Genomic DNA, 27,967 nt, shown 5'->3' on the forward strand with positions numbered 1-27,967 from the left:
AAGGCTATTAGATCTACTTTTCTTATTACATAGTCTAAATTAGTTTCTAGATCTAGAAGTAGGGCTAGCACTAGATAACTAGATCTAGAAGTAGACTCTAGACTCTAGATCTATCTAGAAATAGACTTAGAAGGTGATAGATCTCTAGATTCTAGATTTCTATTATCATTATGTAAATTTAGTTCTATTATAGACTATAGATTTAGACATAAATATTTAGATCTCTAACTCTAATATAATTATTATAATCTGTGTTCTTAGACATAGAGGACTTATTAGATATAGATCTAGACTAGTACTAGTAGACTCTTAAATTATTTTAGATCTAGAACTATATACAAGATCTAGTGTGACTAGAGTAGAGCCCTAGAATTAGAAAAGGATAGATAATCAAGTAGATCTAGAATAATCTAGACTAGATTTCATTAGATCTAGTCAATAGATTTAGACCTAGTAGTAACAAATAAAAATTGTTTTTTTTTTTTAGTTTTTGTTCTTTAGGAGGGTTTTTGGGCCAAAGTCTTGTTCGGGTCTCTTGATTTAGAATGCACCATTGAAGGACATGGTCAGCATTCTCTGGTGATGGGCAGGTTTCTCTAGTCCCGACATTTAACTTCCAGAACATATATTGTCTCATTCAGTGAACAAGCCTTTTCCTTTGTGGAAACTAAACAAGCATTACTACTGGTCGATTTTGACTGACTGTAATTTGACAGCAGTCACAAGGATAGAAACTAGTAAGCTAGTTCCACAGTTCCGGAACATCATGCACGAGTGTAAAAAGTAAAATACTGCACATTAAGTACAACTGTATATTTGTCAGGATATTTTAATGTAAAATGACAACAGCAATTTGAAAAAAAAAATCTTAAAATTGGTTTAAATAATTGCTAACTCTTGTTGTAATTCCTTAACGTGAAGTGTGGGAAAAAAAAAGAAACGTGAATATAATACAGTGTAAATATGAATTAAAAGACATTCTACACAGTTAGCTTAGAGTGTCTCTATAAGTTGTATATAAATATGCGGCCCGCCATTCCCAATTTTTAAAATAATGCAGCCCTCGATACAAAAAGGTTGCCCACCCCTGATCTAAGATATTCATGTACTGTTTTGGATGTTATGTATGTCGACATACCCGATTTGATTTTCTGGCCCAATAAGGAGAGTCTCAGGCCCAAAAAATTTATTTGTACTTATGACAGGAAGATGACAGTAATAAATGACTGTTTTGAAATTTTCATTGAGAGACCTAGCAGCGTTAAAGCACAGGCACAAACCTATTCTTCCTATTAGCATAACACAGTAAAATATCTGATTGGAACTCATTACTTTCAATAAATGAATTAAAAATATTTATACTAAGCTTTATAGTTTCTTTGGATTTAATAGCCTTTAAATTTTTATTTTTAGAAGTGCAGACCTGCCTACCAAAAAAAGTCCAAATGCGTAACGCTGATGGTCAAAATGCGTATTTTGGCACCAGAATGCGAACCACTATTTTGTCATATATATATATAATATTAGATCTAGATTTCATGATTAGATCTACAATCTAAATCAATACGACAATAGAGATGATATCTAGACTAGATTTGGATCTATGTCTATATATATAATGAATATAATCTACTCTAGATCTGGGCTCAAAAGTGTTACCGATGCAGTGGATCCGCTACAAACGTAGGTCTACTCCAAACTTTCATAAGCCTACCTTCATCCTTGATCTATTCTATACTATGACTAAGAATTTAATCTAGACTAGATGGTAGTAGATGTTATCGATCTAGATCTAGTCAATCTAAATCATACTGCAACTAAATTGGATCTAGATTGTAGAGTAATGTAGAGACTCATGACATAACGTAATCATCAATCGTAATGTCTAGCTAGATCTATTCCTGTATAACAAGTTATCTAGATTCTAGATCTAGAATCCAGATCTAGACTAGATATCTACAATGTCACTCAATGTGTTTTTAATCGATAGCACTTCGATATTTTTTTCTATACAAATGAATACGGGAATCAGGGATTCAACATAATTAATTTCTACTAATGAACTTACAAAAAAAAAAGTCACGTTGGTGTATCAGCTAACTGACGGTACCAACCCGCCACTCCCTCACTCTCGCGTTCTTCATTTCTAGACTAAATCTAATTGCTTTTAAGAACCAATCAACGTATAGATCTGGACACAATGTGTTCCCCCACCTTTTCTGTCCCCCCCCCCCCCTCCGGCCAACAAAACAAAACGGCTTAGCGTGACCTCCGTGACCGCTCGTAAGCTAGTCAAGATAGGGGTAAAAAAGGATACGAAAAGCGTAACGCGGCGGGTTCAATGCGTATTTGCGTACTGACGGTCATTTTTGGGAGATTTTGCGTAACGAATACGCATTTTGCGTAACGGTAGGCAGGTCTGGAAGTGATGTTGTTCACAAGAGAATCAAATTTAACTTTTTGTTTTTTAATGAGGTGATATCAATCTCAGAAACCTTAGTTGGCAAAACTTTTTTAAGCTCTGATGGATTTATCCAGTAAGATAACAAGCCTGTAACTGTCTTACTCTCTTTTAGCCTGGTGTTGGCTTCCAGCATAAATAAAGTGTCTGCCACATTTCTTCTTCTTCTTCATCGTTCTCATTGTTATGTTGGAGTGTTCATATGACTAGACCAGTACATGAGATGAACTGCGCAGTGGTTTCCAAATCAGGGAGCTCTCCATATAGTTTTCTTTCTATTGGGGTGATTTGGGGCCAATGTCTTATACGGGCCTCTTGGTAGAGAGAGCAGTTTTGGAGGACGTGGTCGGCATTTTCTGTTGATACTCCACATGGGCAGATTTCACTGGTTCCAATTTTGAGCTTCCGGAACATGTGTTGTCGCATTCTGTTGTGTCCGGTCCTGAGTCGAAAGATTAGACGTTGGTCTTGTCGGGATAGCTTATAGTAAGCGTCATCTTTCTTGTGATTTGGATGGGAGCTCGTCCATTTCTCATTTATTTTATCTATAATTAATTTCTTCATTTCTTCTGGATAGAGTGCAGAGTTTACTTGTGAGTTTGTTCTCCCACTCTTGGCGAGTGTGTCAGCCTTCTCATTTCCTGCTAGTTGTATGTGAGCTGGTATCCATTGAATAACAGTTTTTTTGCTGTTGTTGTTGAGCTTTGTAAGTGCTGTTCTGAGGTTTTTAATATGAGGGGAATCAGAGTTTTGCAAGCTTTGGAGGGTTGTTTTCACGTCTGTTAGAAAGACAATCTGACTGTGAGGGGAACTTGGATGATTTGCTAACATGGTAGCAGCTAGTGCTATTGCTTCTCTTTCTGCTCTGTGACTGTCAGAGAACTCTCCAGTTGCAATGGATTTTTCTAGTTTTCCTCCATCTGGCCATTCGATAAGTATTCCAGCTCCTCCATTTGTGGTGGCTTTATGGGATGAGCCATCCGTGTAAACTCTGATCCACTGATTGCTAGGGTAATTGGTATGTAGAAAACAGTTCACTATTTCCTTGAGCTCTGTTGGTCTGTAATCAGATTTTCTTTTTATGTTTTCAATATGGTCCCTTATAGTAGGAAGAGGGCTTTCATCCCAGGGTAGAGATTCATTATAGTGTATTGAGGATTCCAGAGTAATTTTTTCAAGTTGGTGTTTCTTTTTTAGGTTTAGAGATTCCTGTATGAAATTGGTCCTTTTGAGACGGTTTTTTGTGCCAGTTTTGTGGATTTTTGTTCTGAGTTTGTGCCTCTCCAAGGTTTCCAATTTAGTGAATTGGGAAAGGATTTTTATTTCTCTTCTTTCATCCAGAGAGATCAGGGCAGCGGTTTCCTCCATAGCTCTTATGGGTGTTGTTTTGATTGCTCCTGTCATTATCCTTTGACCAATATTTTGAACCTTGTCTATTTTTCTTAGGTTGGTTTGGGCTGCTGAGCCCCATGCTGTGGCACCATGTAAATACCTTTGAATATCAAGATATTAACTATAATATAACAATATTTATTACTTACCTTTGCTAGTGGTTTAAAAGCCATAACATCTTGAACCCAACCATCTAGGAACTGGTTGTAAGCTGCTAAACTCTTGTAAGCCTGTAGACATTTTCGAAAGTAAAAATAGCAATAACATTTTAATAATAGATGTAGAACTCTTGTAATATAAAGAATTGGTTGGACTTCGAAGCATCCTAAAAATATAGAAATTCAAAACCCTAGTTTACACCAAAAATTCAATTGAGACTAGTGAAGTGCTTCAGCCGCAACAGCCAAAAGCTTTGGGCTAAGGTGTAATTAGCTTCAAATCTTAAGAGCATTTGAAAGTAGTAAAAGAAACACAGATCTAGGACCATTAGATTTATCAACAAGTTACTAGTCTTGATGAGCCTAGTCCTAAAATAAACTTTAAAAAGTCTTCAGCCCTAGACTTAGATCTAAACTGGATAGTAAAGTTTTCTTTGGTTTAGATGCTAGATCGGATCTATATAATACTAGTATCTAATAATAAGTAACTATTATCTGTAACTATAGTCCAAATATATCTTGTGCAGAGATGTGTTTAATGAGCGCCTAAATGCAGCACTGAAAACCTCCCAGATACCCCTCCCCTCCGGTACACCAATGAGATTGGACCATAGCGCTCTGAGCATGCTATAAGCATGAAAGTAGTGCTACATAAAAGCTAAATTTATTTATCTTATCAAGTGACCTAGAAGTGAAGACTAGATCTAGCTATATCTATTAGATAAAAATTAAGTTTCATATGCTTAAAATATGCAGCAACAGAGAGATGTAGATTTTAGATGTTATCTGGATTTTCTAGATCTATTCTATAGAGTCTAGATGAGATCTAGAATGACCTACTAAGCCTAAGCATTATGTAGGCTAGACTCTAGATCTAGTCACACTCTAATCTGAGACATCATCCAGATTTTGTATATAATATATCTATGATCTATGTAGCCATAGATCTACATCTAGAATACTAGACCTTGAAGGCTAGAGTAGAGAGTAGATCTCTATCACAATCTATGTAGGCCTACATTATATGTTACAACAATGTTGATCTAGCTATAGACCAGTGTTTCTCAAACTTTTTTGTCTGCCGGTACAGTAAACAAACTACAAAAATTTCGCGGCACACCACAAAGAGCAACAGATGTTTTATAATTAAAAGAAAAAAAGATTTTGCCTGTTTTTCAGTATTATGTTTAATGTGAATGTTGTGCCTGTTTTTGAGAGCAAATTCAATCTAATCGAGGCTCCAAAGTCGACAAACAAACTTGCATTTCATCGTCTATTGTAAGAAGTCTCTCTCTTTTCTTAGATTTGATTTCAGTCAGTGCTGAAAATCCAAACTCACAAAACCATAAAGATGTAAATGGAAGAATTATTTTGATTGCTTTTAAATTGATTACAGGATATAACTTGTTGATTGAAATCCAAAACACATCCAAGCTTTCTCGGAAAACTTGACTTAAGAATTGCGTCGTTTTTTAAATCATTGAGCTGCTCTTCTTCTTTAGTTGTAAAATTTGTAGCTTCATTGTTTCCAAATGGAGAGCTGACCCATCTATATTCATTACTTCAAACTGTTGAGAAGTAATGCTGCAATGCTGACTGCAGGTGTTTCAAAGTGTCCAGAATTTCGGGGGTGATTTCTTTATTTGAAGCACATTCATTGTAAGTAGGAAAGCAGTCCTTTCATGATTTTACTTTGCCACAAAGACAATCAATTTTAACCAAATGATTTTAGTTTTGAGGATGCAATGATGATGGTTTCCGATGGTCCTTGAAGACTTCAATTCAATGAATTTAATTTGTCAAATAAATCAGAGAGAAATGTCACCTTAACCCACCAAATCTCGTCATGAATAGAAAATCCAAAGTCTTTTTTTTTTCAGCCTCCAAGAATGAAATCAGCTCAGCCTTGAGTTGGACGACACCCTTTTACACTTTTCCCCTGGAGAGCCAACGAACGTTGGTGTGATACAGGAGACATTAGTAGTCTGAATCCATTGCTTCACAAAGCTCTGAGGAAAGTCAGAATGCAATCGGTCGAGATTTGAGGAAGTTTACAACTTCAATCACTTGATCCAGAACAGACATCAAATATTTGAAGGCAAGAGCTTCTCTGTGGATCATGCAGTGAACAACTAATACATTTGGATTTTCTTGACGCACAAGAGTGAAGAATCCCTTTCTATTTCCCTGCATGGAAGGACAGCCATCGGTGCAAACGCTGACACAGTTTGTCTCCACTGTACTTTGAATAGCAAAATGTTTTTGTTCACCACTTAAAAATATCTTCGCTTTTGGTCGTAGTTGGTAAGTCTTTGCAAAATAAGAATTTGTTGACACATTTTTCATCCTTTATGAACTGAATAAAAGCTAACAGCTGGGCTTTGCACTAATGTCAGTGGATTCATCTACTTGAAGGGACCACAACAGAGACAGTTCATCGTCAGTCAGGTCGAAGTGTTCGAAGATTTGATCTTGTAAATCTGACAATAAGTCTTCAATTCTGCGCAAGATAGTACTATTTGACAAAGGAACTTTATTAACTTTTTCGGCAGCATCGGGTCCAAGGATAGTTTCAACAACTATTGCTAAAGCTGGTGCAATGATTGATTCAGCCTCTGTGTGTTCTTTCTTGCGTTTTGCTAATAACTGAACAACCTTATAAATTGCAATTAATCCCTTTTCTGGAAGCTTTAGGTAGTTCGTAAGTTTCTTAGCTTGTTTATTTTGTTGAGCCCTGATGTTTTCGAAGTATTCCTTCGGTTGCGCTTTTACAGCTGGATGTTTTGTTTCCAAGTGTCTCTTCAGTTTGCTTGGAACAAGCGCCTCATTCAACAGAGCTGAATTGCAGATCAGACAGAATGACAATGGAGAATCTTCAGGTCCTGAAGATATGAAACCATATCCGATGTAATCTTCTTTGTACCTTTGTTTGGTTCCATGCTTTTCATTGAACGCTTTCGCAGTTTCATTCTTACCAACGTATTTCTCCATGGATAACAATGACTAAGGCTTAGTAATAATTTGTTATTATTAGCATACACCTACAAAATTTACATGAAACACATCGCTTATTATTATCGTTACCAATTCAAGAACTGCTGAGCGTCTGCTAAGGCTGCCTACATTTGAGTCATTATAATAATATATGTATAGTGGACAACTCCATAACCTGAAGAGCTAACACCCCTTTCCGTCATAATGTAGCGATCCACTACTATTACTGGTCGTTGCAAGTTGGGATGTCATCGCAAGGTAAAATAAAAATTTAATAGTAGGCAAACCTGTGTAACGCTGCACGTGTGGCATTCTGAAAACTCCTTGGCACACCTGCAAATCACATTTTGAAATAGAAATGTACCAGCTACAACACACTAGATGCAGTGGATACCAAATCACATCAGTGTAACTGGCAACTTAGATGTAGACTTCTTGGACAACCAGGGAAGGCTAACACCAACCACCTAGCAGGCTGTGAGCTTCCATAAGCAAATTACATTTTGAAAAAGAAATTTACCAGCTACATCACTATAGAACACAGTGCTACATCATATGATTCAGCAGTCAATTCTACAGAAAATAGACAAAGTAAAAAAAGTAAAACAAAAACCTAACTCCAAACAATAAAAACAACAACCTTCAAAGCAATGGAAGAGATCATTTTTTCCCTGGTTTCTCTGGACAAAATAAGAGAAATAATAATCCTTACTCAGTTTACTAAAATGGAAACCTAAGAGAGCTACCCACTCAAAACTTAAACCCACAAGTCTGGCACTCAAACTAACTGAAAAGACCATTTCATACAAGAATCTCAAGCAAAGAAACACCACTTATAAGATATAATTTATGAATCAGTTAAACAGTGCAATGACTCTCTTCCCTGGGACCTAAGCTCTCTTTCTGGTATGAGACAGTATTGAAAACATAACCAAAAAATCTTATCACAATCAGAAAGATCTCAAGAAAATGATGAATATTTTTCTACAAATCTAATAAACCAATAACTAGTGGGTCAATTATACAGATGGATTATCTTAAGAATCCACCAGTAACAGAAGAGCTGTCTTATTCAATAAATGGCTCAATTAAGAAAGATTAGAAAATTTAATTGCCACTGGCGATCTCTCAGATGCACTTTCTAATGAATAAACATTTCTTTCTAATGTTTAAAAAAATCTGATGCCTCCTCTATCAAAAAAATCAGGACAGCTCTTATAAATCTCAACAATAATAGCAAGAAAACTGTTCTTCAATGGGTCCCAGCACACTTTCGAATAGAGGAGAAGAAAAATCTGACACTGCCAAAATGGAAGAATAACTAAGCAGTCTTAAATTCCATGGGAGGTGCAGTGGCTAAGTGGTAAAGCACTTGGCTACTGAACCAGGGTGCATGGTTTGAATCCTGCTGAAGACTGGGGTTTTTAATTTTGGGATCTTTAGGCACCTCTTGAATCCACCCAGCTCTAATGGGTACCTGACATTAGTTAGGGAAAAGTAAAGGTGGTTGGACACATGACACCCTGGTTAACCATAGGCTACAGAAACAGATGACCTTTACATCATCTGCCCTATAGACCACAAGGTCTGAAAGTGGTACTTTACTTTTTCTTTTCTTAAATTCCACTATATCTGGAAGAGAAAAAGAAAAAAAAGAGTAGTATTAACCAAAACCAAAACAGTTGTCACTCAAACATCAGGATTAAGGATGCATGTTACATTCTATCAGGACACAGACAATGAATTATTTTTCACCTTTGAACAGGGCACAACATAATGAGGCAACACTTATTCTGGATGTTGAAACTAGTGAAAAGAACATGTGGCCTTGTTTTGTCATGAGGCCCATACAAAATACTGGCCCCCAACAGTCCTTTAGAATAAAGATTGTATGGAAAGCTGCCTGATCTGAAAAGAATGGAGTTCATCTTCAATAAATATATATATATCTGAACCCTACAATTTATAATGAGAACACAGAGAAAAAAAAAACATACAGGATGTAATATTTAAGTTAAACTTTTGTCACACAGTCTCATATTTGTTTATATTGACTTTAATATTCACATTTATTCAATTAAAATAGCTGTATATTTTATACATTTATCCTTAAAATGTGGCACACTATTGGCCACTAGTTCAAATGTTTGATGTGTTTAAGGCTATATAAGGTTATAACTATTCCTTTGGCTCACATTGAATTAAAATCATACATTGTAATAATTTGTGTGTCTACATCCTCTTATTGTTAATTTGTGTTTTCAGGTGGCGATTTTATTGTTTACCATGAAGTTGTCTAATTTTCAAATTTTACTGACCAAGTTTTGTACAGTGACTGATCCATCTGCAGTTTCTGAACCAGTAACTGATATCTCAAAAAAATATTGCTTTACTGATGGTGTCTGGTCACCTCAGGTAATCTTTCTCTTTTTCTTTTAATATGTAAAGAAAATTATCTGTATGTATTTTTTTATTTAGAAATGGATACTGTTTGTTTAAGGTGGATACTGTTTATCTAGGGTGGATACTGTTTGTCTAAGGTTGATGTGTTTGACCATGGTGGATAAAACAGAGCATGATCTTTGCAGAAGTTGTAGAACATTTTTCCACCATAGAATCCATACATTGAAATAAAAATGTTCAGATTTTATCCATGATCACCTGTCTGAAGATTAGGAACTAGATATAGGTCTTGAAGTATTACACTTAATGATCTATTTAAACAAATAAAAAGAACTCTACTGTTTTAGCTGTTCCACACTGCCATACTGAGTGTTGGTTATGATAGGTTGTTGTAATATTGTCTGCCTAAGGTGAATTAGATTGGAGCATTCAAAGAATATATGATTGACAGTTTCAAGAGGCTGGGCGCAATGTTTGCGGAGGGGTTGGTGTGGGTCTGGTTTATTCTGTTATGGTGAAAATGTAAAGCTTTGTGTCCTGTTCTAAGTTGAAAGAAAATAGATAGCTGTTTTAAGGGGAGGAAATTGATACTGTTTAGATAAAGCTTGTTTTTGCATGGTCATGCAATTGCTTGCTAACATTGAGTTTTGAGTGTGGCAATTAAATGGTCTTCAATAATTTTAAAGCTCACCTTTGTTTCAGATTTGTTTTAACTTGTAACAGTATTTTTTTTTTATACAAATACTCTGTCAGGGGCAGTGGTAGAGGTTTGTACACTGTACACTTACATTTCACTCTCTCTATTGTTAACATTTTATTTCTTTTGCACTTTCTTAGTGGCCAGACTGGCTCAGGAAAAAGTTTTACTATGTTTGGTAAGTGTTCTTTCATCATTAAAAATATAAATCTTGGCATTTATGATATTGTATTATTTTTTTGTTACAACGAATATTAATTTTAAAAATGACCTTAAATTAAATAGATTTTCTGAAGGAGGCGCGGTGGCTGAGCGGTAAAGTGCTTGGCTTCCAAACAAGTGTTCAAATCCTGGTGAAGACTGGGATTTTTAATTTTGGGATCTTCAGGCGTCCACCCAGCTCTAATGGGTATCCAACATTAGTTGGGAAAAGTAAATGTGATTGGTCATTGTGCTGGCCACATGACACCCTAAGTAACTATAGGCCACAGAATCAGATGACCTTTACATCATCTGCCCTATAGACCACAAGGTCTTAAAGGGGAATTAGATTTTATGAGTTCTTTGGCCAGCATTTCTCAAGTAGGGAGACATGACATGCATACAAAAGGGAAAGCTTTTTTTTCAAAGGACAAAATATTAGTTATATTTTAATTGTAGTTATAAATATCTATATTTGAATATATTGATCTAGTAAAAATTGCATTATTGCCGATGTTTAAGAAAAACATTTAACAGAGAAATTTATTTTAAATCTTTTTTTTTTTTTATTAAAGGTCCCTCTGAGAACTTGGAAAGCTCGTGGTGTGATTCCCAGAAGTTTGGAGTATCTCTCTAGTGTAATAGCTCACCAACAAGATGTAACTTTCTTTTATTGTATACAATTGTTTTTATAAGGTTTAACTGGTGTAATGAAACCATTAGATTTAAATGTTTCCTTTTTTTTTTCTGCCCCACTTTTGTTTAAAACACGAATCATAACATTTTTTTAATTCTCTTCACAGCATGGCAGTAAAAAACAGTTTTTGTGTCACTGCTCCTTTTTAGAAATCTATCAAGAGCAAATCTTTGATCTTTTGGATACAGCTTCACAAGGTATTTGCTTACGTGAGAATATGAACAAAGGTGTCTTTGTAGATGGACTCATTGAGCAAGTTATCTGCTACCCAAGAGATGCTTATCAGGTATTAAAGCCATCATTGAGTTAATTCTAGTTTTACACATTTTTGTTTTTTGTAAGATTTTTCTTGATAATAATATGCCTGAATTGAGTTTTAAAGGAATGGAACATACTTTGTTGTCTTCAGTTAATAATCAAGGGCTGGTTGAATGGTAGAGTAGCTCCTACTTCCATGAACAGAGAGGGTTCGCGCTCTCATGCTGTTTTTACAGTTAAAATAGAGTCAAAGGTATAGTTTTTATTTCAATTAAATGTTAATGTTAATTAAAACATGTACACTTAATGTACAAATAGACATTTATTTTTTGTCTGTGTTTATCTACTAGGAGGAAGTCCTCAGCCCCCTGGATGACAAAGTGGTCATCATCGAACCACGATGGACGAACTAAATATATATACTAGGAGGAAGTAGGTGGTTTCCAAAAAAGCAATATATCACAGATAAATCTAATTGATCTGGCAGGATCAGAGAGACAGAAAGCTACCAGGAGATCATGGGAAAGCATGGACTAGGTGGAACAAAAATGGAGAAAGATTTGAAGATATGTGTGCCACAAGCAACTTGGTGATAGGAGTAACTGTCTTCCCACACAAACGAATAAACAAGGCAACAGACCATGTCTGTATTGTGAAGAAGTTCTGTCAATCTCTTCAGGATGAACGTGTCAGACAAGGAGCATTTGTTGCTTCAGATCATCATCTTCTGATCGCCAGAGTGAGACTGAAGCTGAAGAAGAGTTGGACTGGAGTGTCCAGCCAATGCCAACACTACAGCACCATTGTTATGAAAGACTGCGAAAATGGTAAGAGTTCAAGGTCATTTTATCAAATAAGTTCCAGCTCCTAAAAGAGCTGCTTGAATAGGAGACAGTAGAAAACAGACGTGGCAGAAAGTTTACATACCAAGAAGTACTAGAGTCCAAGTCATAAACACACAAGGAGTGGATTTCAACAGAAACTCTTCAGATGATAAAAGAAAGAAGAGAGAAGAAAGCAGGCATGAACAACAGTAAAACAAGAGCAGCAAAAGGAAAAAGCACAAAAAGAATATGCTGAAATAGATAGGAATGCCAAGCATAGCATCAGAACAGACAGGAAGAACTACAATGAAGCATGGCAAAAGCAGAAGAAACAGCCCTTCAGAACAGTACTAAGTCATTAAAATCTGGAAAATTTGCTAAGCCAGAGAGACAAGTAAATGGCAAGAATGGTGAAGTGATATCACAAAGAGATGGATCGAGGATTTCCAGGAGGCTACTTAACAGATCTACTCATGCAAACTCACCACAGAGATACCACCAGCTGCAAGAGGCCTGCCTATCAAGTGCAGTGTACCCACTAAGAAAGAGATTTGCAGCACAATCAAGCAATTGAAGAATGACAGATCTGCAGGACCTGACAGCATCCCAATGTGAAGTAACCATACCCCTCTTCGTCAAGATATGGGAAAAAGAAGTGCCACCCGAGTGGAAGGAGAGCTACCTCATCAAACTCCCCAAGAAATGCGATTTTAGTTCCTGCTCCAACTATCAAAGGATAATACTGCTGTCCATTCCAGGTAAAGTGTTTAAATGCATTCTGCTTAACTGAATGAAAGATGCTGTAGATTCATATCTCCTTGACCAAAAAGCCAGCTTTTGTAAGGAGAGATCATGCACAGATCAGGTAGCGACGCTACAAATCATTGTGGAACAGTCCATGTCCCCTTATTGATGAAACTATCAAAAAATCAAAAAAGCATTAGGGTTTCTTAAAAGAAATTTCTATAAATCAAATAAGAACATAAAACTAAAATGGTTATGGTAATAGAATATGCATCCTCTGTTTGGGACCCCTTATCTCAAGAAAACATTAAGAAACTGGAACAGACACAAAATAGAGCAGTGAGATTCATAACAAACGAATATTCACATTTGACTAGAGTGACAACTTTAGTAAAATCACTAAATTTAGAAAGCCTTCAGGATAGAAGACTCAAAAGTAAAGTAGCAATTATACATAAAACACTGAACCATAATCTTCAAAGACAAAAACAAAATTTAATAAAATACTCAGAAAGACACAAAGATAAAGGCACATTCCTCATCCCATATGCCAGGACAAATTTGTGCAAATGCTCCTTCTTCCCTAGTGCTATTAGAGCACTGAATGGGTTGCCTGAGTTAGCCAGGAAAACCAGTGACTTGGCAGAATTTAAGTCATTGGTTAATATGCATGACTGAATGCATAACGCGTCGGACATAATCATCTTCTTTACAACTATCATATTGTATATAAAAGTCAAGAAAATTAGAAGCTATGTATGTCTTTTTAAGGATTTATTGTGAGCATTTTTTTTCTTTTGATTTTTTTCATTTCTTTTCATTGAAATGTTTTTAAAAAAACATTGTTTTCCCAAATAAAAAAAAATCAACAAACATTTAAATGTGTACTTATCACTTGTGAAATTGTCTCCACCAGCCAGCATACTGCCCTCCAGCCAACAGACTTTAACAAATTTTATTTTTGACTTATGCATGTGCTCTTTCTGTAAGCAGTGGACAATTTTCATGCTATGTTCTCCACTGGACTCAATCTCTTAGCTCTAGAATAAACCCTTGCCTTACTTTCTACAAGTTTTCTCCAGAATGACACTTCCATCATCCTTTAGTAACAGCATTTTTTTTTGTTGGATCAACTTTACCATCATTAATATTTTGAAACTAATTTTCCTTTATTCTTCCTCCTGTATAATCATCTTCGGTTTTGAAGTAGCATCTGTATCTTATAAGATAAGAAGATATACGTTTCAATAACTTACAAATGAATGTTGAATAGTTTCCCTTTGTTAAACATCAGGATTTGTTTCTTTCACCATGTTTTACCAAGTTTGAGGACTTTGAAGCAAGGAGCTTACATTTTCTTCTTCTGCTTTTTCTGATAGGTGTAACATTGGATAATAATCTCAAGATTGCTGTTTCCACTGTTTAAAAGGTGTTATTTATAAGGTTTGTGTAAATATGTATAATTATAATACAAAAGAATTCTGAGCTAGCCAGGAAAACCAGTGACTTGGCAGAATTTAAGACAATTTAAGTCATTGGTTAATATGCATGACTAAATGCATGACGCGTAGGACGTAATCATCTTCTTTTTTGAAGTAACGTATGTATTATATAAGATAAGTAAGATAAGATAATTCTTATTAAATCTGGATCATAAAATATATTCTAGATCTAGAGACTAGTCTCTAAATCTAGATTTAACTTTTCCATAGTAGGAGAGTTTTCATTTTTTATTTTGTTATCTGAAACTAAAATAACTTTTGGTCCTATAATGATTATTTAATGTTATTAAAAAGGACATACATTTCTCCTTGCTCTGTTCTATGTCAGCTAAGGAAAGTTGACCCCTAAGCTGGTCTTTGAAGCATTTTTGTAGGGCGCCTTTGTTACCTTTTAGCTCACCAAAAAAGACTGTCTTTGGCATACGTTTGTCTCCCATATGGAATAACAATAGACTTAAAATGAGTTCTTTGTTTGCGCAGCAGCTTTTAAAATGGATAAATAAAAAAATGACATGTAACAAATCAAAGCAGCACTAGGGTACTTAAGTATAAAGTTAATAACATTTGGTGAAGCATAAGCTCTTAAATCATAGAGTTCTGAACTGCCAACGTTGACCAGGTACTAAGCTAACATCTGACTGTGCCATACAGGTCCCCCCAGAAAAAAAAAGCTTCCAAGCCAGTAGAGTTATTTTGGTCTGTAGACCTGTATTGTTACCCAGGGTAATGTCAGAGCCTATCTTTGTTTCACCAGATTTTGTTCACTTTTTTCTGTCAGCAATTATTGTGCTTATGTTATATGTCATGTTTCATTTGTTTTAGGAGGCCTGGTAAATGCTAGCCCTCCAAGCCGGGGGTCCCGGGTTCAACTCTTGGTGAAGACTGGAATTTTTCGTTTCAGGATCTTTGGGCGCCTTAATTGGTACCTGACATTAAGTGGGGAAAAGTAAAGGCTGTTAGTCATCATGCAGGCCTTGTGACACTGTGGGTCACAGAAACAGATAACCCTATATTTCACTAAGGGGAACTTTACTGACAACACTTTTTTATTTGTTTAACATTTAAGCTTCAAACACCATTTACGTTACCTGTTAAAAGAATCCCACTTTGTAAACTTTTCTATTTAAACGTTAAAATGGTTCAAGTCCACGTGATAAAGATGTAAAGAAAGATGATTTCCAGTGAATGATTGTCTCACACCACTCTCTCAAACTTAAAATGGTTAAAGTCCACGTGATCAAGATGTAAAGAAAGATGATTTCCAGTGAATGATTGTCTCACACCACTCTCTCAAACTGAAAAGATGTTGCATTGTTGTCAATTTTGTAGGTCACAAATACAAGAGTTCTATTTAAAATTATCTATTGATAATACTTCATTTTTGTTTTATTAAGTTTAAGGACCACAGCTGCTCCAAGCCCCCAGCAGTAGACTGCATCAGTGAAGGAGAACAGGAGGAGGAAAGCAATTTATCTTGAACAACTGAAAAAAGAGACATTGACATCCAGACAGACATGAACACTGCAAATGGTTTAGATGAGATAAGAAAATGTGCGATGGATAAGCTTGAAATCAGTCAAGATAGGAAAAGCATGGACCTGGAGAAGCAAGAGAAATGTGTTCAACAGAATAATGACCAGCCGAAACTTGAAGAAGAACTTTTAAAAGATAAGCTGGATGAATTGATCTCTAAAGAGAAATCGCTGTCACGACAAAGGGATAGTAAAACAGACATAGAGAACAAACTATTGGAAAGTAAGGCCAGAGAGCTTGAGGAGAAACTCCTGGTGACAAGCCCCCGGAGGATATTCCAGCTACCCGTCGCCTCAGCGTGGCCCTCCGGTGGAAACATCCAGAGGTGGATCTCGACAGGCTAAGAACGAGTAGCGAACTAGAACTAGGCCTTCTAGTAGGTCTCCCTGGGTGAGCTTTTGTTTTTTTTTATCTCACTCGGGGTGGGGATGGAACAAGTAACCTGCAACCCAGTCCAAAAAGTCCGCCACGCCGTTCCACAAAGGGGGTCGTCATCAGTACCAGGAGCCTGGAGTGGCGACTCCCGCACGGAATGGTGGCGGTTACAGAATAGGAATATGAGACAAGCTCCCCGCAGTTAGTACTGTCCTCGACCACTTATAGCGAGTGGTATGAGAGCGGGGACGGTGCACTGTGTACATGGCACGGCCCGGTTTTCCCATTCAGTCAACCGATATGGCCGCCTACCGTTGGGTGCCCTCAGACAGGACAGGGGTGAAGAGCCCCATGTCCAGGCCTGGTGGTTGGATAAAAGCCTTTCTAACCATCAACGGGATAATGGCGCCTACGGCGCCAATTCCCTACTGAACTTCATCGAAGGTGATAAGCCCAGAGATGTTTGAACAGGAAATACAGACAGATTTATTTTTAGAACCAGTGACTAAAAGAAAAGATGGAGGAGGAAATAAACACAATGAAAGCTTGACTAGCCCTAAGTTCAGAACATTGCAGTAGAATAAAGTTTGATACACAAGTCAAAGTGTAAAAATAGAAAATATGCAAACTAAGTTACTAATGGAGTAAACAAAATATTTTTTATTCCTCAGAATCATGAATCTCAGCTGACAGCCAAAGAAGAAGAACTGCAAAGAGTGAACATGACTCTTCAGGTGAATTTCTTGAGTGAATGATCCTAAAAAAAAGTCTATGTCAGTAGTTTTTAAGCACAGAAAAAACAAGAAAAATATTTTCCTCTAAAGCTTTGAATAGTTAACTTGAAAAAAAGGGTACCTTAAGGAACAATGTTTGTCTAGATCAGGAGTGGGCAACATTTTTTCATCCAGGGCTGCATTTAAAAAAAAATTGGGGATGGGGTTCCGCACATATACATATGTATATATGTGTACTTACAACTTAGAAAAAAATGATAACTAACTATGTATACTATCTTTTAATTCACATATTTACTGTAATATACATTTACTTTAATTTTTTACACTCCCTATTGAAAAGTTACAACAAGAGTTGTAAATTAAATTAATTTTACTAATAATCTCTTCATAGTGGCCTCCAACATTATAACATTTCACCACAATGGCTTTGTCTGAACAAAATGCGGGAAAATATGCAGGTTGCAACTGGGTTTGTGAAGTCATGTGAAACACTGTAATCATCCTTAATCTTCGGAATCGAAGACATTAATATTATAGTTGTTGTCAATATGAAGTATTTAACTGTTTACATTTGTGCATAATGTTCCTGAACTGTGGAACTAGCTTACTGGTTGTTATCCTCTTGACTGCTTACACTTGTTTATTTTCAATCATATTTTCAAAGATGTATGTGGACCCTAATAATGGGAAACTTTAACAGCAATGTTTTTTAAGTTTGGAAATGCAGTTTCTAGAAAAGACCCATAAAACTCCTGTGGAAGAACTTACTTGAACTTCTCTTTCAGGTCATTATTTGCTTGGAGGTGTGTCCTCTAGAGTTGAATCAGCTAATTGGTGAACTGATGATATTGAAAACTGTTTCTAAGTTCTTGACTTCTTAAAATTTGCTTTCAAATTCCACAATCAAAGAATAAGTCTTGTACTTTTCAACCCCTTTGCTAGAAATAGTTTCACATTTCAGCAAATGTCAAAACCTGTCTTTACTTGCTTGCCTGGAGAAATGGGATGACTTTGTTTGAAAAGATTTAACATGCACATACATTTCATGTGCAAATAACCAATTGGGATAGTGTTGATGGCAAACATAAAGGCTATCTTTCACTCTTCCTTAGAAATATTAGTTACAAAGTCACAGGAACAAAACAATTTCTTCCTTGAGATCTCAAGTTTTTCTCATTACCTTGAACATGCTAAGCTAGCGGATAACACTGCAGTACCGAACATGGGAATGATATGTTTCTAAATATCCAAGTAGTTCTCTGAATTGCCTGTGATCAAGACCCCTAGCTCTGATAACTTTGAGCTCTGAGATAATTGGGTCAATACCATGTCTAATATTCAATGCAGCTTTTCACAAACTTTCCAGTGTAAAGGTCAGAGTTTATGGTTGGGATATTGTTCTTTCTTTTTAGTAGGAAAGCTTTGTGTGTGTTTTTCTCAGTCCAAGCTCGGACACCATGTTGTTAAACTCGCCATCTTGTTCCATGCCAACCCAACACTTTCAGCTAGTTCTTTATAGTACTGAATACAAAAAATGGCCTGAGTTTGTGTCTTTGACTAAATGTTTCGACATATTACCAATTACAAAAATCCTCCTTTACTTTAAACTTATTAGAATGGCATATAAAGAAATGTTTTTTAGCGTCTTCGTCATAAGAATCAGAAGTTTCAATAATTTAAATAGATTTTTAAAATCATTATATTTTTACACATTATGTGGACATATATAATGTTTTTGGGTGTCAGCAGGCAGCATAAAATGCTCCGGCGGGCTGCATGTGGCCTGCTGGCCATAATTTGCCCACCCCTGGTCTAGATTGAAGGGCAAATTTTTAAAATTCTTTAATGAGGGGAGTGGATGTACAATAAGCGTATTTAAAAAATTATAATTGGTTAAAAAAAACTTTCATTTTGATTTCTAGAAATTTGAAAAAGACAACAAAGTTTTACAAGCTAAGTTGAAGCACACAGAAGGTAAGACTGCCCTATTACTAACAAATATTTTATTGCAACTTTCAGAAATAAATTTGCTTAGTTGTTTGACATTGCATTCTGATAATAGGAAATTTCTAGCTCAGGTTCTCATGATAGTCCCTTGCCATTAACAATGTCAGAAGGTTATTACTTTGGTTTGTAAATAGATGTATGTGGTATTTGTTATGCATGCTCATGATAAGTAAATTATATAAGTAAAAAAGTCAAAAGGACCAGGTAGCCCATCCATACCTAGTTGTCATTGTAGGCAGTAGGCTTTTTTGAGGGGAAAACTATCTGAAAAACCTAGGAAAGGGAAGTCACATTATTTTTCTTGTATGAATTAAACACTTAAAAGTTCAAAAGAAAATACAACTTATGACACTTGTAGTTGTATAGTCTTATTAAATGAGCATCACTAAACAAGATAGATAACTTTGACCCACTACAACTATGTGAGATCATCTCAAAATGGACAAATTCTGTCAAGGAAAAAACTGAACATGACAAAAACATAAACAAATGGCTCTAACCTATTAGCTTTGCTACTTTATTTCAATTCTTTTTTAGTATCATGACTTTTTTTTTTTATTTAATACTTTGAAACAAGAAATCTGCAAAATAAAACAACTTTATGAAATAAAAAAGCGTCTTCTGTGCTTATTTATTTCGCTCTGTAGTTTGTAAGGTCATTGGTCTTTACCAAATTCAAATGATCAAGCTAGAATAATTGTATAATTTTGACTTTTCTGGAATAAAATCATTCTAATTTCTTTGTGTTCAATAGTTTGTGAGCAGAAAGCTCCTGAAGTGCCAAATTTTCAAGTTATTAAGAAAATTGAATTAGCCTATAGCCGCAAGATGGAAGAGTTTGAGAGGTCAATCTTTGGCAAAGATGTAAGTATCAGATACTGTCTAACTGTTGAGGAAACTGTAACATTAAAAAAAAAATTGACATCCATGCCTTTTTTTTTTTTTTTACAAACCCTGCCTTTTTCTTCATTAATACAATGATTCTTCACCAATTTAAGGACTCAGCATTGATTATGTTTAATTTTACTTGTTTAGATTGTAATCTGTTTTTATGAGTCAAGTTTACTTAACCCTTTTACTAATATGTTATTCTTGCAAGGTTTAAGAAATTCTAATTTATCATTCTTTTAATGGTCATTGTATTTCCTTTGGACACTTGTAACTGAATATCTCAGCTACACCACCTTGTGATCAATATCATTTAAATATTGCATGCAATTATTGTAACTATACATGTTTTATTTTCAATCAGAAAAAAGTAGCTGAGTTATTATTTGAAGTAGCAAAATTAAAAGAGGAACTTCACCTTGCCAGGGAAACACATGCATCTGTTTTAAAAGACAGGAATGTAAGTATATTTTGTATTTTGCATTGTTTTCCCCCTTCACTTTACAATTGATTCAACAAGCAAACTAGGGATTACTTAGACACTCCCTTCTCCTATATTAAGCCTTTTTTTTTCTTTACAATGCCATCTGCTCATTTAAGAAACTGGTGAATTCTGGAACTCACCTTTGATTATGTTGATCCCCTCAGAGCTTAAATTCAATGACACACCCTTAACTCTTAACAGATGCATCATGCCCACCCAGTTGAGGAGACTTTTTATAGTATCACAAGCCTTAACATTAGGCTCTACTCAACAAAATCTACTTTGACTCATTCCTTTCTGTCTTTTCAATTTTTGTCCTGACATTTTAGTGCTGTTCTGTGGAAGCTTTTCAAACTTCATTGAAACATTTAGAACATGCACACAATTCAAAACTTCATTGAAACATTGAGAACATGCACACAATTCAAAACTTCATTGAAACATTGAGAACATGCACACAATTCAAAACTTCATTGAAACATTGAGAACATGCACACAATTCAAAACTTCATTGAAACATTGAGAACATGCACACAATTCAAAACTTCATTGAAACATTGAGAACACGCACACAATTCAAAACTTCATTGAAACATTGAGAACACGCACACAATTCAAAACTTCATTGAAACATTGAGAACATGCACACAATTCAAAACTTCATTGAAACATTGAGAACATGCACACAATTCAAAACTTCATTGAAACATTGAGAACATGCACACAATTCAAAACTTCATTGAAACATTGAGAACACGCACACAATTCAAAACTTCATTGAAACATTGAGAACATGCACACAATTCAAAACTTCATTGAAACATTGAGAACATGCACACAATTCAAAACTTCATTGAAACATTGAGAACATGCACACAATTCAAAACTTCATTGAAACATTGAGAACATGCACACAATTCAAAACTTCATTGAAACATTGAGAACACGCACACAATTCAAAACTTCATTGAAACATTGAGAACACGCACACAATTCAAAACTTCATTGAAACATTGAGAACACGCACACAATTCAAAACTTCATTGAAACATTGAGAACACGCACACAATTCAAAACTTCATTGAAACATTGAGAACATGCACACAATTCAAAACTTCATTGAAACATTGAGAACATGCACACAATTCAAAACTTCATTGAAACATTGAGAACATGCACACAATTCAAAACTTCATTGAAACATTGAGAACATGCACACAATTCAAAACTTCATTGAAACATTGAGAACATGCACACAATTCAAAACTTCATTGAAACATTGAGAACATGCACACAATTCAAAACTTCATTGAAACATTGAGAACATGCACACAATTCAAAACTTCATTGAAACATTGAGAACATGCACACAATTCAAAACTTCATTGAAACATTGAGAACATGCACACAATTCAAAACTTCATTGAAACATTGAGAACATGCACACAATTCAAAACTTCATTGAAACATTGAGAACATGCACACAATTCAAAACTTCATTGAAACATTGAGAACATGCACACAATTCAAAACTTCATTGAAACATTGAGAACATGCACACAATTCAAAACTTCATTGAAACATTGAGAACATGCACACAATTCAAAACTTCATTGAAACATTGAGAACATGCACACAATTCAAAACTTCATTGAAACATTGAGAACATGCACACAATTCAAAACTTCCTTGAAACATTGAGAACATGCACACAATTCAAAGCTTCATTGAAACATTTAGAACATGCACACAATTCAAAACTTCATTGAAACATTGAGAACATGCACACAATTCAAAACTTCATTGAAACATTGAGAACATGCACACAATTCAAAACTTCATTGAAACATTGAGAACATGCACACAATTCAAAACTTCATTGAAACATTGAGAACATGCACACAATTCAAAACTTCATTGAAACATTGAGAACATGCACACAATTCAAAACTTCATTGAAACATTGAGAACATGCACACAATTCAAAACTTCATTGAAACATTGAGAACATGCACACAATTCAAAACTTCATTGAAACATTGAGAACATGCACACAATTCAAAACTTCATTGAAACATTGAGAACATGCACACAATTCAAAACTTCATTGAAACATTGAGAACATGCACACAATTCAAAACTTCATTGAAACATTGAGAACATGCACACAATTCAAAACTTCATTGAAACATTGAGAACATGCACACAATTCAAAACTTCATTGAAACATTGAGAACACGCACACAATTCAAAACTTCATTGAAACATTGAGAACACGCACACAATTCAAAACTTCATTGAAACATTGAGAACACGCACACAATTCAAAACTTCATTGAAACATTGAGAACATGCACACAATTCAAAACTTCATTGAAACATTGAGAACACGCACACAATTCAAAACTTCATTGAAACATTGAGAACACGCACACAATTCAAAACTTCATTGAAACATTGAGAACACGCACACAATTCAAAACTTCATTGAAACATTGAGAACATGCACACAATTCAAAACTTCATTGAAACATTGAGAACATGCACACAATTCAAAACTTCATTGAAACATTGAGAACACGCACACAATTCAAAACTTCATTGAAACATTGAGAACACGCACACAATTCAAAACTTCATTGAAACATTGAGAACATGCACACAATTCAAAACTTCATTGAAACATTGAGAACATGCACACAATTCAAAACTTCATTGAAACATTGAGAACATGCACACAATTCAAAACTTCATTGATTGAAACATTGAGAACATGCACACAATTCAAAACTTCATTGAAACATTGAGAACATGCACACAATTCAAAACTTCATTGAAACATTGAGAACATGCACACAATTCAAAACTTCATTGAAACATTGAGAACATGCACACAATTCAAAACTTCATTGAAACATTGAGAACATGCACACAATTCAAAACTTCATTGAAACATTGAGAACATGCACACAATTCAAAACTTCATTGAAACATTGAGAACATGCACACAATTCAAAACTTCATTGAAACATTGAGAACATGCACACAATTCAAAACTTCATTGAAACATTGAGAACATGCACACAATTCAAAACTTCATTGAAACATTGAGAACATGCACACAATTCAAAACTTCATTGAAACATTGAGAACATGCACACAATTCAAAACTTCATTGAAACATTGAGAACACGCACACAATTCAAAACTTCATTGAAACATTGAGAACACGCACACAATTCAAAACTTCATTGAAACATTGAGAACACGCACACAATTCAAAACTTCATTGAAACATTGAGAACATGCACACAATTCAAAACTTCATTGAAACATTGAGAACACGCACACAATTCAAAACTTCATTGAAACATTGAGAACACGCACACAATTCAAAACTTCATTGAAACATTGAGAACACGCACACAATTCAAAACTTCATTGAAACATTGAGAACATGCACACAATTCAAAACTTCATTGAAACATTGAGAACATGCACACAATTCAAAACTTCATTGAAACATTGAGAACACGCACACAATTCAAAACTTCATTGAAACATTGAGAACACGCACACAATTCAAAACTTCATTGAAACATTGAGAACACGCACACAATTCAAAACTTCATTGAAACATTGAGAACACGCACACAATTCAAAACTTCATTGAAACATTGAGAACATGCACACAATTCAAAACTTCATTGAAACATTGAGAACATGCACACAATTCAAAACTTCATTGAAACATTGAGAACATGCACACAATTCAAAACTTCATTGATTGAAACATTGAGAACATGCACACAATTCAAAACTTCATTGAAACATTGAGAACATGCACACAATTCAAAACTTCATTGAAACATTGAGAACATGCACACAATTCAAAACTTCATTGAAACATTGAGAACATGCACACAATTCAAAACTTCATTGAAACATTGAGAACATGCACACAATTCAAAACTTCATTGAAACATTGAGAACATGCACACAATTCAAAACTTCATTGAAACATTGAGAACATGCACACAATTCAAAACTTCATTGAAACATTGAGAACATGCACACAATTCAAAACTTCATTGAAACATTGAGAACATGCACACAATTCAAAACTTCATTGAAACATTGAGAACATGCACACAATTCAAAACTTCATTGAAACATTGAGAACATGCACACAATTCAAAACTTCATTGAAACATTGAGAACATGCACACAATTCAAAACTTCATTGAAACATTGAGAACATGCACACAATTCAAAACTTCCTTGAAACATTTAGAACATGCACACAATTCAAAGCTTCATTGAAACATTTAGAACATGCACACAATTCAAAACTTCATTGAAACATTGAGAACATGCACACAATTCAAAACTTCCCATTCTTGATGGCTAGCCATGGAGCTGTTGCCATTCAGCTGGACATCACGTTTATAAGTAGAAAAACTCCTGCTCATGAAAACAATAGATTGAATAGATTTGATTGAATAGATTTTAAAGACATTTTGTAACTTGTATTAATTTCCTCAAGTCAATGATGCAAATTAAAACACTATTTTTAAGGTATTAATAATCTTTTACTTTTTTCTAATGATTCATTTTAACACTGGGATGTCTACCTTGTCTAATTGTCATTAGATGATCACAATGTTGACTTACTTGACTTATTCCTTTTGACTCCCAGAAGGGCATAGGGCTTTAACAGTACCACTCCATGGGTGTCTGTTCTGGGCAACTCCCTTCAGTTGAGTCTATGTTGCTTCTTGGATGGCTGCCAGATCATGTGCTTTGTGCTCTGGACTGTCATTAGATGGTCATGATTGTCACAGCCTCAGTTGACATTGCCTGATTTAATGTTCACGTCATGTTAAGAGGTTAAAAGACACGTGGAATTCCTGATGTAGAAAACAGGAAAAGTAAAAAGTATGTTACAGGCTTGGAAACATGAGTTGCATTGCTCAGTCCATACCACATTTGCTACTGATTTTCCTGATGGAAAGTTAAATTTGAATTTGGCCATGTTAGCACTATTGATAAGGGTTAGGATCATTGAATGTGTTTGTTCTCATACTCAAAATTACTGAAAGGATATAGACTATATACATTCTATATATTTTTAACATTTTTGCATAGTATCTTTTTCATGCTTAGAACATGATCATTGCTCTAAGGTTTTTTTTGTGTTTTTTTTGTGTGGAAATGTAGGGGGGAGGGGTATATGGGTTAAGGTTTTCTGTGCTGATTTAGGTGGTCAGCAAACAACTTAGTTGGGTTTCGAACTGAAGCCTCCTTGCAGCCAAGCAGTTTATGCCACTGACTTGTAAGAACATATTCTTCTTGTTTTCATATCAACACAATTATTTTACACTTTGTTATTTATCTTTTTTTTTAGTGCAATAAAATGGGTGCTGCTGAGGCGTTTCAAGAATTTCAGAGTGCTGTGCCTATGCAAGGAGGTGCTATTGGTGAGCCTGGAGAGAGAAAGTCATCTTCAGAAAAAAATGGCTCGGTTAGAGGTAATTATGCCCAGAATAGTAATGCTTTACACTTTATATATTTATATTTCACTACACACACAGATTATATCACCCAATTATATCACCAAAAAATGGACAACAAAGATTAAGACTACTAAAACAATGTCCTTATTATGCATTACAAAAAATATTGTCAATGTACTATGCTCTCATCTGTAATATTTTAATTTTCAATATCTGCCTGGTTTGGTAATCTGAACATTAAAAATAAACTTAATACAATAAAAGTACAATCACTGGCATTTAACACAAACCATACTTGGATACTTATTTGAGGAAAACATTAAGAAAATTATAAAGATTTTAAAGATAAACACCCTCTGGGTCACAATTTTAACATTTACTAATACACAGACAATTATAAACACACTGATCACAAAAACAGAATCAAACACACTTTGTGTTTCCATAGCAAATTAATTATTGAATAAAATCCAACTTGAGAATTTAACTCCTAGCACTGTGTTGAAGTGAACTGGGCAATGAATGTATAAAATGTACTTATTTGTTACAGTTTAGTAGCTATTAGTATAGATAAAGTAGTAAGTACATAGATCTTCATTAAAAATATTTGTTAAGTATTTTTTTGATTCTATTTTATTGCAACATTTTTTCAGGAAGAGCTCTAATAAAAGAAACAAAAATGCCAGAAATAAATGAACAATCTTGGAGAAGTAAAAAAAGTGAATGAACTAATAACATCCTTTTAAAGAGTCACTGTTTTTGTAAAAGCAGTATAAAGTTTTGTTTTTTTATACCAATCAATCAATTGAAAGCCACTTCATTCTTCTTAAAAAATCCAGTACAAGAGATACAGTACTTGTAAGCATGTCAATGATTGGTTGAATCCTACCAGTATTTGAATAAACATATATTTTAGTTTGAAGCCCAAGATTGGCATTGACTCTAGACAAATAATTGTGTTTATACACAGTTTGACTGTAAAAGAAATATGTCGAGATATTTTTGTTAAAATTTTTCTTAAGTTCAAGCTACTACACTCTTTTAGTCAACAAGTTCTACAATGGAATTTAAAAAGATGTTTATGGAAATTGTCTCTCATTTCACTAGCCATTTGTTTCTCATAAAAACTGTGGAATTGAAAATGTCTGTTACATGTGCTTCTATATCTATTATTTATGAATATATATATATATATAGAATATCCTCTGCTTAAAAGTATGCTTTATTGGAATATGTTTGATGTCAATACTTGTAATAAAATGAACAAGAGGTGTTTCACTCTAGTAGTTTAAATTTTCATAAGTTATGAACTAGAGGCCTTAAATAAAATTTACTACTTTTGGATAACTTTGTCATCTCTGTTGATGTACAAATAATGTAACTAGGCCTCAAGGTTTCCTAAATTGAGCAAAGAGAAAGAGCATCCACATTTATCTTTTTCTAGAAAGAACAAAAATAGAGCTCAAATATTTCTCCTATTTTGACACAAATTAAGAAAAATAATATGACCATTTTTGTAGGAGCTCGCAAGGTTGAATTTATAGGTAGGCTATTTAGGCATGGTTGTATTTTACACAGCTACAACTGTATTAATACATAAATAAGCCGTCCTATTTTAAATATGTACTGTACATAAAGAATTAGTAGAAATAGCTATTTGATCTTCATGTATTGTCTTGAATCCTTTTTTTTTTTTTTGTTGGTGTTTTGATTTTTCTGAATAACTTATATGTTAAACTACTTGTATAATGTGTTTGTAAATATTCATATCAGATAATTTCTATTGCTGTTTATTATGACAGTCTTAAGTTTAAGGAAGTTGGAAGTTTTTTTTTATTATCAACACAGACCATGAGCTCTATTATAACTGTCTGTCTGGTCTTTTAGTTTTTCTTTGGGTCATCTTTGTTTCATTGTGGCAGTCTGTATTTATATTTAGTGTATTCTTGCCATTTTATGCCCATAATTGAACCCAGTCTCCTTTGGTTCAATCCTTCTAGCACCCTTAAATGCTTTGCATGTAGCTGCCAAATCTGAAAGCCATAATGAAGTGCCTCGAGGCCACTGCCTGGTAGATATGTAACTATTTATTTATC

General features: G+C 34.7%; 1 protein-coding gene across 1 annotated transcript; it reads left to right on the plus strand.

The window, feature by feature from the left end:
• Positions 1–9,407: 9,407 nt before the first annotated feature.
• Positions 9,408–26,645, plus strand: LOC129923308 (kinesin-like protein KIF15; the record flags this gene model as incomplete). Its single annotated transcript, XM_056013582.1, has 11 exons — positions 9,408–9,420; positions 10,246–10,283; positions 10,882–10,965; positions 11,110–11,289; positions 11,413–11,514; positions 16,911–16,973; positions 18,899–18,950; positions 19,738–19,847; positions 20,236–20,331; positions 25,763–25,886; positions 26,525–26,645. Coding segments are annotated over 11 exons (936 nt in total), but the record flags the coding sequence as incomplete, so codon positions are not given.
• Between the last annotated feature and the right edge of the window lie 1,322 nt (positions 26,646–27,967).

Source organism: Biomphalaria glabrata, chromosome 16 (assembly GCF_947242115.1).
Source record: "Biomphalaria glabrata chromosome 16, xgBioGlab47.1, whole genome shotgun sequence".
Classification (NCBI taxonomy): domain Eukaryota; kingdom Metazoa; phylum Mollusca; class Gastropoda; family Planorbidae; genus Biomphalaria; species Biomphalaria glabrata.